We start from the raw sequence: 14,967 nt of genomic DNA, 5'->3' as shown, positions 1-14,967 counted from the left end.
TGATTTTATTTTATTTATTTATTTAGTTATTTAACGTGTGAATTTATTTAACAATAAAACCCATATCACACTCACAGGACTATGTATAGAGGCAATTGTTGTCCATCAGACATGTGTCCAATCACAAAGGGACTAAATGCATGAAAACCTGGGGGAGAGGAAGGTAGTGGTTTTGAGGGAGTGGTTTTGGTCTTTTGTTTTCCCCAAGAACAGAAAATCTCAGGCAGCTGAGATGAAACTATCAGATCCTTACATGTGAGTGGTGACTTATATGTGTGCTGATGAGATGGGATGTATTAGGTGTGTGTGTGGATGTGATACATCTTTCTGTATCTTGGGTACATTTCTGTCCTGCTGTATACAGTGAGTCACAACAGTGTTACTGATGATCCAGGATGTATATTAAACCCAGGGTAGAGTGTGTGAGTGAATGTGGTCTGGACTCTGTGCAGGAGGGTCATTGTGTCAGAGATGCTGTAGAAGGCCAGAGTTCCTGCACTGTGATCCACATACACTCCTATTCTGGAGCTGGCCACTAGAGGGAGATTAGTCTTTTTATTATTGTGGGAGAAAGTGGAGCTGGAGTGGTCCAGACTCCAGGACTGATCATTCCATCCAAACAAATTATTACCCCCTCCTTTCCTGCTGATGCTTTTATATGAGACTGCTATAAAACCCCCCTGCCTACTCCTCTCCACCTCCCAGTAGCAGCGTCCAGACACACCCTCTCTACACAGCACCTGATGCCACTTATCAAATCTCTCTGGATGATCAGCATATGACTGGAGCTCAGTTCTCCTCTCCACCCTCCTGTTCCCCTCAGACAGATGGAGGCGTCTGTGTGCTGTGTTTGGATCCAGTGTGAAGTGACAGGAGTCTGATGGAGGAGAAGAGAAAACAGGACACACTTACTATAGACTTGTATTTGTGTATTACAGTCTGTGTGTGTGTGTGTGCGTGCGTGTATGTGTGTGTGTGTGATTCTGTACATTTTTGTATGAAAGACCATTTCACAGCCAGTTTTCAAAAGATTAAAAGAAAGTATGTGTGTTTATGTTTCAGTGTGTATGTGTGTATGTATGTGTGTATGTGTGTGTATGATGCAGATTAGATTTATTTTTGAGATTTCTAGTGAATGGATGGCTGTGCGTAAGTGTACATGTGACTATTCAAAGAATTAAAAGAAAGTATGTGTGTTAATGTTTCAGGTTTGTGTGTGTGTGTGTGTGTGTGTGTGTGTGTGTGTGTACTGTAGGTGTGTTCTTTATATGATGTGCGTGTATGGTGTGGATTTGATGCATTTAGAGATTAGATAGATAGCGATAACCAGTGTCTCTATTCAAAACGTCCGTCCGTCCGTCCGTCAGTCTGTCTGTGTGCACATGCATGTGCCTGTGTTTGTGATTCTATAAATACTTGAATGAATGACTGTGTGTGTACATGTTTGTCTCAATGTTTGTAGACCAGACCAACTTACACTTCAAGAACTCCTCTCTGGTTACTGGCTCAGTAAAAACAGCCTGGACATCAGACACTGAGAAAGAAAAAATGTATTATAACCAAATTATACATAACATACATATACTGTATACATACACTTCATTATTTTATGTGACCTTTTCTCCTCTTTTAATTAATATAACCGACCTGCTGCAGAGATCTTCAGAACTTCCTGCTTGAAGAAATCCTCCAGCTGCCCTTTCAGTGTGGAGACAGATTTCTTCACAGCCTCAAAAGACCAGCTTTGGCTGACAGAGGCGCTGGATAAGTCTTTAGACTGAGATTGAGGGCTGACTGACTGAAAATTCTTCAAATAAGAGAGAGAGAGATGACTGTATAGAAATTAATAATTATATCTGATCTATAGATATCTGATCTCTGTCCAAAATTGTTATTTTAATGGATTAGCATTGTATTTATGTCTCATGTAAAATAACTTGTCCTACAAAATATAGTTGGTCGGACTTAGTAAGCAATTTAATGCAATACAAGACAGTCCCTTCCTTTCTGCTTCTATCAAGGAAGGTGTCGAAGACGTCTGATCTAATGCATATCCAAGGTTATATATTGCAGACCTATGACACTGAATGCAATATTGCGGAGCTTTAGCACTGAATGCAAGAACATTCAACTGAAAACAGACACTTTAATTATGTTGTATGTCAATTTAATTAGTATGTTCCAACAAGGATTGTATGATATTGGATATTAAATACTTTGATAATATTCTATTTACACTACAGTTACCTTGAGGAAATTAATGTGATCTTCTGTGTGTGAAAGCTGCTCCAGTTCAGCATCTCTCCTCTTCAGCTCAGCAATCTCCTGCTCCAGTTGCTTCAGGAGTCCTTCAGCCCGACTCACCTCAGCCTTCTCCTGAGCTCTGATCAGCTCTGTCACCTCAGAGCGCCTTCTCTCAATGGAGCGGATCAGCTCAGTGAAGATCCTCTCACTGTCCTCCATTGCTGTCTGTGCCGAGTTCTGTTTGGAGACACACAAAGAGGAGGGTCCATCTTAAGTCCATATAATCTCAGATGATCTTAGTGATGATCAAGAAATATATCGTCAACGCTGCAAATTATATGCCCAGGCTAACATGTTACTACGCAAGTTCAGTATGTGCTCTTCTAATGTCAAATGCTCTTTGTTTAAAGCCTTTTGTACACCTATACTGCTCATCTTTGGTGTAGATATAAGAAAAGCAGCTTGCAGAAGCTTAAAGTTGCCTACAATGACACTATGAGATTGCTGATGCAGCTACCTAGATGGTTTAGTGCCAGCTACTTGTTTGTCTTCTCCAATGTGCCAACCTGTGAGGCAGTCCTTAGAAATGTAATGTACAAATTGTGTGCCGCCTGGATCTTTCACACAATAGTATTATTGAAGCCCTAGTGAATCCAGCCAAGAGCTCCTTGAGGTACTCCTCTAAGCTTAGGAGGCATTGGAGAGAATGCCTATATGTTTGATGTTTGGTTTTGTCTTGTTGTCTTGATGGCTTGTTTTGTTTTGTTGTCTTGATGGTTTGTTTTGTCTTGTTTTCTTGTCTTTTGTCTTCTTGTTTTTAAATCTATTTATTCTGTCTGAGTTTTATTCTCTGCTATGGACATTGTGATAAATAAAGAATTGAATTGAATTGAATTAAAGCAGCCCTCACTCAGCTCATCCACACAGCCTGTTACCCACAGTGTAGCACAGAGGAACTGGAAAGTGACTCAGTTTTGCAGACTCCTCTGGCTGGCTGGGTGAGACCCCTGACTGAGTGTAACCTGCGTTGTGTTGACCAAGCGGCTTAGTCCATCACTCGTACTGACTTGAACCTGCAACTTGCAGCACCTCAGAATGGGAGTCGAGCACACTAAAACCCATAGGCTCTAGCATCTCTTGCTAGCACGTCTCTTAAGGTGTTGGGAGGAAGGTTTACACACTGCACAGCTACGTACCAACTGGCCAGCGTTAGATGAGCTCTGACATGGCAGCCAGCTTCTGTCCTGTCCTCTGGTCAGTACTACATTCTTGTTTGTCCCCAAGTTACCATTAGCTCAATGTTGATAACTGTGCCATCTGGAATGCTTAAGGAACGCACCTGTTTGTTTATGCAGTTGAGGGTCTATAGTTTTCTCAGTACTCACCTTCAGAGTCTCCACAGCCTTCCACAGCTCCAGCAGCTCCTTCTCTCTCTCCTGGAGTCTCTGCTGGAGTTTCCTCTTGGTCTCCTCCATCTCCTTCTAAATGAAACAGTGACAATACCAGACTACATGTTACTATATAGTGCTTACACTGTATAGTCAATAGTCATTTAATCCTCACATGAAATTTTGATTTATAAATGTCATTAAGAAGCCTGTTTCTTTGCAGGATCTGTGGAAACCACTGAGCAAACAGTGTCTTTATTGGGACTTAGGAGAGATACCACGTATTCAGTCATGACACCGACTGTGTTAATCTTTACTTGGCAGAAAGGAGCAGATGGGATCAGTAATAACTGGGAGTTCAGCACACTAGTCTGTGTAGCTCTACTTCTGAAAGACACATTTAATAAGTAATATAATTTCAGGCAATATGACTAGTTGATGAATAAACATCTGTAGGAATAATACTATTTTTCATTGTATGTCTGATGCAAAATATTGTTATTAGCCTAATGATTAGAAAGCTTTTCCTCTCAAAAAGCACAATATGAACCCTGGGGCTTATAATAATAACCACTTGTGGGCTGGAAAACTTGGATTGTGGTGAAAAGAAGTGGAGCATTCTTTACAATGCTCCAAAATATGCAACCCGGCACCTTGCCAACAAAAAAAAACATGAATCATAAAAAACATAAATCAACCAACAGCAGGTTGACGCATCAAATACTCTGCCAGACTCCCACACTGAGGGCAGAAAAAAAGCCAGTTAATTAGCCTTAATTGGTATTATATACCGATATGACTGGGGGACCCATGTACAATGGTACACTACTGCACACATTTACAATAATAGACACATTTGATTATAATATAGGATATAACATAAACATAATTATCAGTACTGGGTCCCTCTGACTCTTGTGAATTTGGCATTGCAGGAATGATTTATTATTATATGGTAAGTTGTGTAAGGGATAGCCTACATTCTCCATGTGTGAGCAGTCGCACTAAAAATATCCGCACCTGAACTCCCTCCCGGTGCTTACCTGTTTCTCCGTTCTCTCAGCTGCAGCAGAGACCGTGTCATGGCCTTTGTGTTCATCTAGACACAGCACACAGACGCAACTCTGATCCGTGCGACAAAATACCTCCAGAAGCCTCTGGTGTTGAGTGCAGATCTTGTCCTGTAGCTGACCTGTGACATCAACCACGTTGTGTCTTTTCCCTGAGAAGAGTTCATCATGGCGCTGGAGATGAGTCTCGCAGTACGACAACAAACACGCCAGGCAGGACTTGACGGCTTTTAGTTTTCTCCCGGTGCAGCTGTCACACTCCACATCTCCAGGTCCAGCAAAACACTGAGGAGAAGCAGTAGGCCTACCTTGAATTAAAGTCTTCCTGAACTGTTCCACAAGCTCAGCAACAAAGTTGTTTTTGTTTAAAACAGGTCTCGGAGTGAAAGTCTGTCTGCATTGTGGGCAGCTGTAAACTCCCTTCTGATCTTCCTGATCCCAGCAGCCCTTAATGCAGCCCGTGCAGTAATTGTGTCCACAGTTAAGAGTCACTGGATCCTTCAGTAGATCCAAACAAATCGGACACATAAAAATGTCCTGGTTAATCGAAGTAGCCTCTGCCATTCTTCCTGAGCACGACAAACCACTTCAGGAACCTCTGAAGCCACCATCTACTTTCAGTTTTGTTTACTCTGAACTCGGTGTAGACTAGCCTACCGCTTGATAAAGACTTCCGCATTTAGGGGTGTGTCAATGCAACCAGATCACATTTGTAATTGACAAAGATTGGCAGGTAATTCTGCATGGCTGATATGACCAATTAATATTGCTATTATGCCAGGTTACAACTGGGTTCATTGTTCCAACTAAGAGTAAAATAACCTTGTTTACTGTTCATGAGGGGAAAAAAACACAATCTACATGCATCATAAAATGCACTGAGAAATTTCAAAACTGTCAGTGTATTCAATTCAATTTCGCAATCGTAAATGCTGTTGAAGGAAGCAACCATTTCAGAATATCCTCATTCAAAATGTGTGGACACTACACACCATTAATTAAATGACTAAATGAAGAGTAATAGTGCCATCTAGTGGAGATATTGTGTGGTGTTAAATTGAAATCTAACTGCCTGGCCCTCTGTGTCTTCTGTTGGTACATGAGGCCCTGAGAGAGCAGATCCATGTCCTCCTCTTCCACCTGGCCCTGGCTGACTTCCTTCCTCCTCAGTGTGGTGGAAGTGCTATCATTCTGTGCTGGCTACTTGGCTAAGGGGTTCCCAAAGTGGGCTTCATGAGACAGCAAGCAGGGGTTGTTAAATAATTTTCAGAAATGTATATATATATTTAAACTATTAGAAATAGCATATTTTAGCCATAATTGTCACAACCTCAACAGCACACTGACCCGCACTTACCTCAACAGCACACTGACCCTCACCTACCTCAACAGCACACTGGACCCTCACCTACCGCAACATCAACTGGACCCTCACCTACCTCAACAGCATGCTGACCCTCACCTACTTCAACAGCACACTGGACCCTCACCTACCTCAACAGCACACTGACCCTCACCTACCTCAACAGCATGCTGACCCTCACCTACCGCAACAGCACACTGGACCCTCACCTACCGCAACAGCACACTGGACCCTCACCTACCTCAACAGCATGCTGGACCATGTCGTGTACTTTGTCTCCAGCCCCGCCTTCCAGCAGGTGTGTGCAGACCATTGACTAGACTCGGGATGGTGGCCAAAAAAGGAGGATGGTATTTATTTAGACATTTTTGCTTATTAGTTATTCCATATGAAAGAAATTTGAATAAATTATTAAAAAATGTAGGTTATTTGATGTCACCGGAACATGTCCTGACTCATGGATAGCAAGTTTCATCACTGACACAGTAAATTACAGTAAAATGCAAATTACGTATTTGTACTTATGTGAAACATGAAGACAATCCCAATATTGGTAATGTATACATGTATAGTAATAATCACTTTTCATTATGTACCTGCAAGGAAAGGCACCTGCCTGATATCCACTTCTGATCCCCCACACAAAGGGTCATTGTGTGACCTCTACACAGGGGTCTGGCCAAAACATGACTAACTGAACAACAGGTTCTGTAGTGTGAAATTATAGACAAACCTGTATATTGCTCCTGGTGATGAACCAATGCTGAATGTTTTTTGCACTTCTTTCTCTTCATCAGTTTTCATAATATCATTAGACAGACAACCTGAAGAGATGTCATATTTGATCACACTTTAACACACTCCAGAGCACAATAATCAACACAATAATCAACAGTTTAACATAGTCCTGCTGCATTGCAATACCATTGATGTTAGACAAAGCGATTTATTTTACATCTTTTGTTCATTCTCAGGATTTGGATAAATATTGTAATCTCTTTAATATATACACTCTCTGTGAAATGCTGTCACATTAGAGCTTCCATCAGACATGTATCTGATACTAAGGGAAGTCAGGTGCTGTGAGTGTGATGAAGGGAACAGAAGAGGGTGTCGGGGGAACAAGAGAAGAGAGCGGAAGGTCAGAGGGGACTCAACACTGGACTCAACACAAGAGGCTGGTGTGAGGTGTGGAGACGTGTTTCAGCATGGACTCCAGATGTGTGTGTGTGTGTGTGTGTTTCAGCATGGACTCCAGATGTGTGTGTGTGTGTGTGTGTGTTTCAGCATGGCCTCCAGATGTGTGTGTGTGTGTGTGTGTGTGTTTCAGCATGGCCTCCAGATGTGTGTGTGTGTGTGTGTGTTTCAGCATGGGCTCCAGAGATGTGTGTGTGTGTTTCAGCATGGGCTCCAGAGATGTGTGTGTGTGTGTGTGTGTTTCAGCATGGCCTCCAGATGTGTGTGTGTGTGTGTGTGTGTGTTTCAGCATGGGCTCCAGAGATGTGTGTGTGTGTTTCAGCATGGGCTCCAGAGATGTGTGTGTGTGTTTCAGCATGGGCTCCAGAGATGTGTGTGTGTGTTTCAGCATGGGCTCCAGAGATGTGTGTGTGTGTGTATGCGTGTGTGAACAGTTTCAGTCTGCCGTTGTCCCTTAACATCAGACAACCTCATTCTTAGCTGGATTAATTGCTACTATCTCACTTGCTGTTCATTCATGTAGCTGTAAATATTGGCTAAATTAATAAACATAACAGACAACAATGGGAAGACCTTGGTTCTGCAGTTGCCAACAGAAAACAGGTGTGAGAGTGAATAATATCATTATTTTTAGGAAGTGCAATGGCAATGGTATCTGATCTAGATGCTCCTGTTTGCTTAGCAGTATACACAGTATCTGCATCATCAAGTGGACAATCCTAATCTGTGCTTCAACTAGATGTACCGCAGAGCGGTACAAAATATGACCGCCGCCCAGTCCAGCACATTTTTTCCACAAAAAGAAATCACGCTGAAAGGCCTATATGATTCTAACTGTCTCACTAAATTGCACTATCCACACTCAATTCTCACTGGTATCTGCTAGACAACAAGTACCAAAACATGATTAGTTCATAGATTTCACATGTAAAATTCATTTTATACAACCCCACCTCCATCTTGCCTGTTTATAATTCTGAGAAATTCTTGATTGTTTGTGTTATGTGTGTGTGTGTGTGTGTGTGAGTGTGTGTGTGTGTGTGTGTGTGCGTGCGTGCTTGTGTTTGTGCCTGCGTATGTGCCTGTGCATGCAAGCGTACATATGTCTACTGTGTGAGTATGTGTCATACGTATGATTACTGTGAATGTATGTGTGTGTGTGTGTGTATCTGTGCACATGTGTGCACATGAAATGGGTTTACATGACCCCTGGAGGCAAACATACAGAAAAAAATGGTCATCCTAGGCCCTACAGTTCTCAAGATATTCACAGAGAACTGTGTCTGCCCTACCCTCCTTTCGGGGGGTCCAGTCCAGCGGGGGGGCTACAGATCAAAATGAAAAATGACGGTTCCATGCTATCCATGTGGGGGTACATGCCCACCAAGTTTCGTGTACCCCGGTCTTTCAGTGTCCCGGGAATCCTTGTTGGTGTACGTCACTAAATGTAGACATAAATTGTTTTATTGTAAGGCCCCCCATGAACGAAAGTACACAAAACTTGGCATGCATTCGGAGGGTGTCATAATGATCCTACACTTTTAATTTCGTGCAGTTTTGACCTTGTCAGCCAGAGATATTGTGATGAAAACACCTAATTTTTTGCTTTTTCATTTTTAACTAGGTGGCGCTATACATAAAATAAGTGGTAATGGGATGGGTTGACATGCCCCCTTAAGACCAACATACATAAAAAAGGTGGACCTCCTAGGCCCTACGGTTCTCGAGATATTCACAGAAAACTGTCTCCGGCCACCTACAGGCCAGTTGGTGTATAGTAACATAAATGAATTTATTGTGTGGCCCCCCATGAACGGAATTCCACGAAACTTGGCGTGCATACAGAGGGTGTCATAATGATCCTACACTTCCAATTTTGTACAGTTTTGACTTTGTTAGGTCACAGATACCTTCAATTACAACACCTCATTTTTACTTTTTTGTGTTTAACTAGGTGGCGCTATACATGAAATGAGTGGTTATGGAATGGGTTGACATGGCCCCTTGAGATCAACATACAAAAAAAAAAATGGTCCTCCTAAACCCTACGGTTTTCGAGATATTCCCAGAAAACTGTGTCTGCCCTACCCTCCTTTCGGGGGGTCCAGTCCAGCGGGGGGGCTACAGATCAAAACGAAAAACGATGGTTCCATGCTATCCATGTGGGGTTACATGCCCACCAAGTTTCGTGTACCCCGGTCTTTCAGTGTCCCGGGAATCATTGACAGAAATTTGGGCATGCGAAAAAGAAAAAGAAAAAAAAAAAAAAAAAAAAAAAAAAAATCTGACTAAACCTATATGACCGCCGCTTCGCTGCGCGGCGGTCATAATAATTCTCTTGCTGTCTGGTAAGACCAAACAAATGCCTTTATATTGTATGTTGCCCATTACAGACCTTTACCAGCAAATTACCCAGCATTCCTCTCAGGGTTCAAGTTATCTCATGTCTTCTTAGGTACTCTGCTTTTTGATTGATCTCTACTGTATATCTTCACTGTGCAAGTCTGAGATGTATGAGAAATATGGTTAAGTGAAATAAGTAGCGTGTCATGGAGTTGTCTCTCTCTCTCTCTCTGTGTGTGTGTTTGCAGTAAGGCGATGCTGTGTATGCAGCGCATTGTGTAATGGAGTTGTGTGTGTGTGTGTGTGTGTGTGGGGGTGTGTGTGTGTGTGTGTGTGTGTGTGTGGGTGTGTGTGTGTATTTGCAGTAAGATGGTGCTATGTAGGCAGCATGTGATTTGTCTTAGACCTGCCAAGCCACTCCCGCATCTTGACGGGCATGGAAGAGTGAGAGTTCAGCCAACGCATTGCCAGTTAGGCCCACAATGTTCAAGGTAGACGCCGCCTGGGCGCTGCCCACAAACATTTTATCCACCAGCTTAGCCTTCTGCTCAAGTCTGGGCAGAAGAGGTCGCGAGGCCGTGTCCAGCTGCAGCTGAACAGTCTACTTTTTTCCTCAAGGTGCTCCGTGCTCCGTTCAAAAATCCTTCCAACCAGCCTGCAACGGCTCTGCAGGGAGGAAACAAACTGCTGGGAGGGAGGCTTTGGCTGGGGCCGTCCAGGAACTCTGCACAAACTCCTGGAAGACAGGAAACACTGGGGCCACCACTGATGGTGCTGAGGGGCGAGCCTTCGCATAAGCTCCAAACTCCATTGGCTTGTGTGGGTCACTGGCTGGGGAGTAGCTTGGGGCAGCTGTAAACCAGAGAGGATGGCCGCCAACTCCAAAGCCGCTGGGGGATCCTCCTTCAGCTGTAGATCAGAGAGGATGGCCACCAACTTCAAAGCCGCTGGGTAATCCTCCTTCAGCTCTGGTGGATCCCAGTCTGGCAGCGTAGAGAGGGGAGAGTGTCACTCGAGCTCCAGCACGTCAGCCTCAGAGACTTCCTCCAGTACCTCACTGAGCGCCTGCTCCAGAGGGACTTCAGCATCAAAGTGCGCAGCCACCTCCCGTCTGTCTAGAAGGGAGAGAGCTGCACTCATCCCGCAGCCTGGCTGGGGAGCCAGCGTGTCGCCAGCATGTTTCGCTCCAGGGCAGATGGAGCACTGGACATGCAGGTCCAAAATCCAACCAGGGCAAGCTGTACATTTCCTCACCGGGACCACCGGGGCGGTGGCTGGAGTATTCCTGGCGACTTCCATTCTTCTTCTTCATATACGACTCTCTTTATCAAAGCTGAAGTTTTTAAGGGAGCTGATTGTGGGGTGCTCAACATGGTGGCGTCTGGGTTTGCGTCTGGGTGTGTGTGTGTGTCTATTTTGTGTGTGTGTGTGTGCAGAGTAAAGTGCGCAGTCCTGTCAGTGGTAGTCCTGATGGAGCTTGGACACCCTTGGCCCCCCCTCTACTCCCACACAGACCCCCCCTCCCCAGCAGCCTCACCACACTACCCCAGCCGTGAGTCTCCCTGTGTGTGTGTGTGCGTGTGTGCGTGTGTGTGTGTGTGTGTGTGTTTGTGTGGTGTGTGTGTTTGTGTGTGTGTGTGTTTGTGTGTGTGTGTGTTTGTGTGTTTGTGTGTGTGTGTGTTTGTGTGGTGTGTGTGTTTGTGTGTGTGTGTGTTTGTGTGGTGTGTGTGTTTGTGTGTGTGTGTGTTTGTGTGTGTGTGTGTGTGTTTGTGTGGTGTGTGTGTTTGTGTGTGTGTGTTTGTGTGTGTGTGGATGTGACAGAGCGCACCGCGTCTGTCACTAGGCCTGGCGCATTCCCGCCAGTTGTAGAACAATGGGACCGGAGTTTGTGTTAAAAAAATGGACATTATATACGGATACGGACTGGTGCGGTGAATGTTTCTTTGATGCATGTGGAAAAAAAGAATGACGATGTGTTGTATTGTATACTTTGTATGGGAAAAGCAAAGGAATATTGAAATGTCATACGCGGTCATGGTATCGCTAAATGGTCTGGTGCAAAGCATAGCGTCGGGGCGGTTGTGAGGGTTTCATGTGTGCACTTTTTACATCTTTGTGAGATCGCTCCAACTGTGCCTGTATGTTAGTTTGTATTGTGTATTGAATGTTCACCTTACCTGTGGTATGCCTGTCTTCCGGGTGCAGGGGTGCAAACAGGAGGGTAGGAGGTGGGACTCATTTAAATGGTGGGGGCGCGCTCCCGTAAGGGAAGCGCTCATTTAGGTAGGGGTGTTTGGGACAATAATTCTTTATTTGTTGTCTGGGGTATTGCAGCGCATTGGTGATGTCGGAACATGAATGTTATAAAGTAGTGGGTGCGCTAATGCAGTTTATGGCTTAAAAAAATATGTCAAAGGGGTGATTGATTATTATGACCGCCGCGCAGCGAAGCGGCGGTCATATATGTTTAGTCAGATTATTTTTTTTTCTTTTTTTTTTCCGCATGCCCAAATTTCCGTCAATGATTCCCGCGACACTGAAAGACCGGGGTACACGAAACTTGGTGGGCATGTAACCCCACATGGATAGCATGGAACCATCGTTTTTCATTTTGATCTGTAGCCCCCCCGCTGGACTGGACACCCCGAAAGGAGGGTAGGGCAGACACAGTTTTCTGTGAATATCTCGAGAACCGTAGGGTTTAGGAGGACCATTTTTTTTTTTGTATGTTGATCTCAAAGGGCCATGTCAACCCATTCCATAACCACTCATTTCATGTATAGCGCCACCTAGTTAAACACAAAAAAGTAAAAATGAGGTGAGGGGGCCACACAATAAATTAATTTATGTTACCATACACCAACTGGCCTGTAGGTGGCAGGAGACAGTTTTCTGTGAATATCTCGAGAACCGTAGGGCCTAGGAGGTCCACCTTTTTTATGTATGTTGGTCTTAAGGGGGCATGTCAACCCATCCCATTACCACTTATTTCATGTATAGCGCCACCTAGTTAAAAATTAAAAAGCAAGGTGTTTTCATCACAATATCTCTGGCTGACAAGATCAAAACTGCACGAAATTAAAAGTGTAGGATCATTATTACACCCTCCGAATGCATGCCAAGTTTTATGTACTTTCGTTCATGGGGGGCCTTACAATAAAATAATGTATGTGTACATTTAGTGACGTACACCAACAAGGATTCCCGGGACACTGAAAGACCGGGGTACACAAAACTTGGTGGGCATGTAACCCCACATGGATAGCATGGAACCGTCGTTTTTCGTTTTGATCTGTTGCCCCCCCGCTGGACTGGACCCCCCGAAAGGAGGGTAGGGCAGACACAGTTCTCTGTGAATATCTTGAGAACTGTAGGGACTAGGATGACCATTTTTTTCCGTATGTTTGCCCCCAGGGGTTATGTTAACCCATTTCATGTGCACACATACACACACACACACACACACATACATTCACAGTAATCATACGTATGACACATACTCACACAGTAGACATATGTACGCTTGCATGCACAGGCACATACGCAGGCACACACACAAACACGCACACACACACACCCACACACATAACATAAACATGTACATGCACACAATTCAAGAATTTCTCAGAATTATGAACAGGCATGATGGAGGTGGGGTTGTAGAAAATGAATTTTACATGTGAATTCTATGAACTAATCATGTTTTGGTACTTGTTGTCTAGCAGATATCAGTGAGAATTGAGTGTGGATAATGCAATTTAGTGAGACAGTTAGAATCATATAGGCCTTTCAGCGTGATTTATTTTTGTGGAAAAAATGTGCTGGACTGGGCGGCGGTCATATTTTGTATTTTGAACATCTAGTTCTCTGTGGTTTGGTTGGGACCGATGGTATAAAATGTCAGTGAGCGCTGCATTCGTGGTTCGCCTCTGTCGTGAGAGGACGTATGTATGTGACAAGTGTTACTATGGAGGGCCTAGTTATTGCGGGCATTGTCCCATGTTTGTTTTTCGTTTGATCAGTGTTATTGTTTAATGTTTTCTGTTTTGTCTCTTGCCTAAACCTGCCGGTAGCTTAATAATAAAAAAAAAGAAAATTACGTCAACTTGAATTTCATTGCCTGAGTCTCACCATCCGCTTGGACACATTACTACAGTGGATTTGTGTGGTGTGTGTTTGTGTGTGTGTTTGTGTGTGGATTTGTGTGGTGTGTGTTTATATGTGTGTGTGTGTGTGTGTGTTTGTCTGACCCCAACAATCCATGGATATGTACTGCCACCATGTGGAGACAGCGTCGCCAGTGCGGCTTCTGCCCCCTGTAGGCCACTGGTGGAAGTGCTGCTCCTGCACCTCACCTCTCCATACTCGGACCCCTTTTACTTTGTTTTCATTTTTAAAATGTGTGTTTGGCCATCTCATCATAAGTGGACAGTGCTAATACAAGTGTAAACAAGGACCAAAGTTAAAGTTGACTGATATTTAGCAGACTCTTTTATCCAAAGCGACACAGACTTGCAGTGGCAGGTTTGGGAATCAAACCACCCCGGCCGCAAAGGACCAAGACGCACTGTGATTCAATCACGCAAACCACTTGCCCAGGTGATCTGAGACGCATTTGATTTGTATATTTTGTTGTATAAACACGTCTGATGCATCCCAAAAATGGAACTTCTTATGGATGTGAGGAAGGCAACTCCATAAATCTTAACAGAAGTGGTCAGTAACATGTCCGGATGTACACTTTGGAAAATGCCCTTTAAAGGGAAAAAGGACTTCCTGGATCACTGTAAAAGTGGTGATTTAGGCGAGAACAGTTGTTGATGTTTCAGCGCATCTGTCCATAGAAGAGGACTGTGTGTACAAACTCTTTTTTTTAAGGAAATGATTTAAATGGACATGTTACAGTGAAGGAGACTGTATGCTGCAAGGATGTGGAGTTATTAGCGGTTAGTCTCCGTCCGTACTACATGCCGAGGGAGTTCTCACACGCAATTGCTGTCTGTGTTTACGTTCCACCTCGAGCTCTCCCGGATACAGCGTGCGACGTCATCCACTCCACAATCGCAAGGCTTCAAACCCAACACACTGATGCCTTGTTTGTGATCTCTGGCGACTTCAATCACATAACACTGGATTCCACACTCACGAATTTCTACCAGTTTGTTGACTGCTCTAAAAGGAAAAACAGGACAATAGACCTCATGTATGCAAACGTGAGGGATGCATACAGCGCAAACCCCCTCCCCCCACTGGGAAAGTCAGACCACAACCTCATTCATCTTCAGCCAATGTACAAGCCCAAAGTACAGAGGTTACCAGTTGCCACACGCACCTTCAGGAAGTGGACACTTGAAGCGGATGA

General features: G+C 44.0%; 1 protein-coding gene and 1 long non-coding RNA gene across 3 annotated transcripts in view; one reads left to right on the top strand and one right to left on the bottom strand.

The window, feature by feature from the left end:
* LOC143106357 (tripartite motif-containing protein 16-like) lies at positions 1 to 6,392 on the bottom strand. Of its 2 annotated transcripts, XM_076270635.1 has the most exons (7): positions 6,307 to 6,392; positions 4,676 to 4,987; positions 3,630 to 3,725; positions 2,248 to 2,481; positions 1,648 to 1,807; positions 1,478 to 1,534; positions 1 to 877 (listed from the first exon to the last, which is right to left on the bottom strand). In XM_076270635.1, exons 1-7 carry the CDS (start codon positions 6,376 to 6,378, stop codon positions 369 to 371), a joined length of 1,440 nt encoding a protein of 479 aa, XP_076126750.1. In that variant the 5' UTR covers positions 6,379 to 6,392; the 3' UTR covers positions 1 to 368. The 2 variants fall into 2 exon arrangements, with proteins under 2 accessions (XP_076126750.1, XP_076126749.1); XM_076270634.1 differs by lacking the exon at positions 6,307 to 6,392 and having other exon boundaries at positions 4,676 to 5,305.
* A 4,655-nt stretch (positions 6,393 to 11,047) lies between these two features.
* The window catches only part of LOC143106365 (uncharacterized), an 87,104-nt gene continuing 83,184 nt past the window's right edge, over positions 11,048 to 14,967 (top strand). Inside the window, exon 1 of the long non-coding RNA XR_012983668.1 lies at positions 11,048 to 11,157. This is a non-coding gene — a long non-coding RNA (uncharacterized LOC143106365). The remainder of the gene's footprint in view (positions 11,158 to 14,967) is intronic.

This window comes from Alosa pseudoharengus, unplaced genomic scaffold, assembly GCF_046254945.1.
Source record: "Alosa pseudoharengus isolate Yale_2024_CS ecotype anadromous, Long Island Sound unplaced genomic scaffold, YU_APseudo_1.1 YU_APseudo_1.1_scf_6, whole genome shotgun sequence".
In the NCBI taxonomy this organism is placed as follows: Eukaryota; Metazoa; Chordata; class Actinopteri; order Clupeiformes; family Clupeidae; genus Alosa; species Alosa pseudoharengus.
The sequence above is the reverse complement of the archived record's forward strand: the minus strand, read 5'-3'. Positions and strand labels throughout refer to the sequence as shown.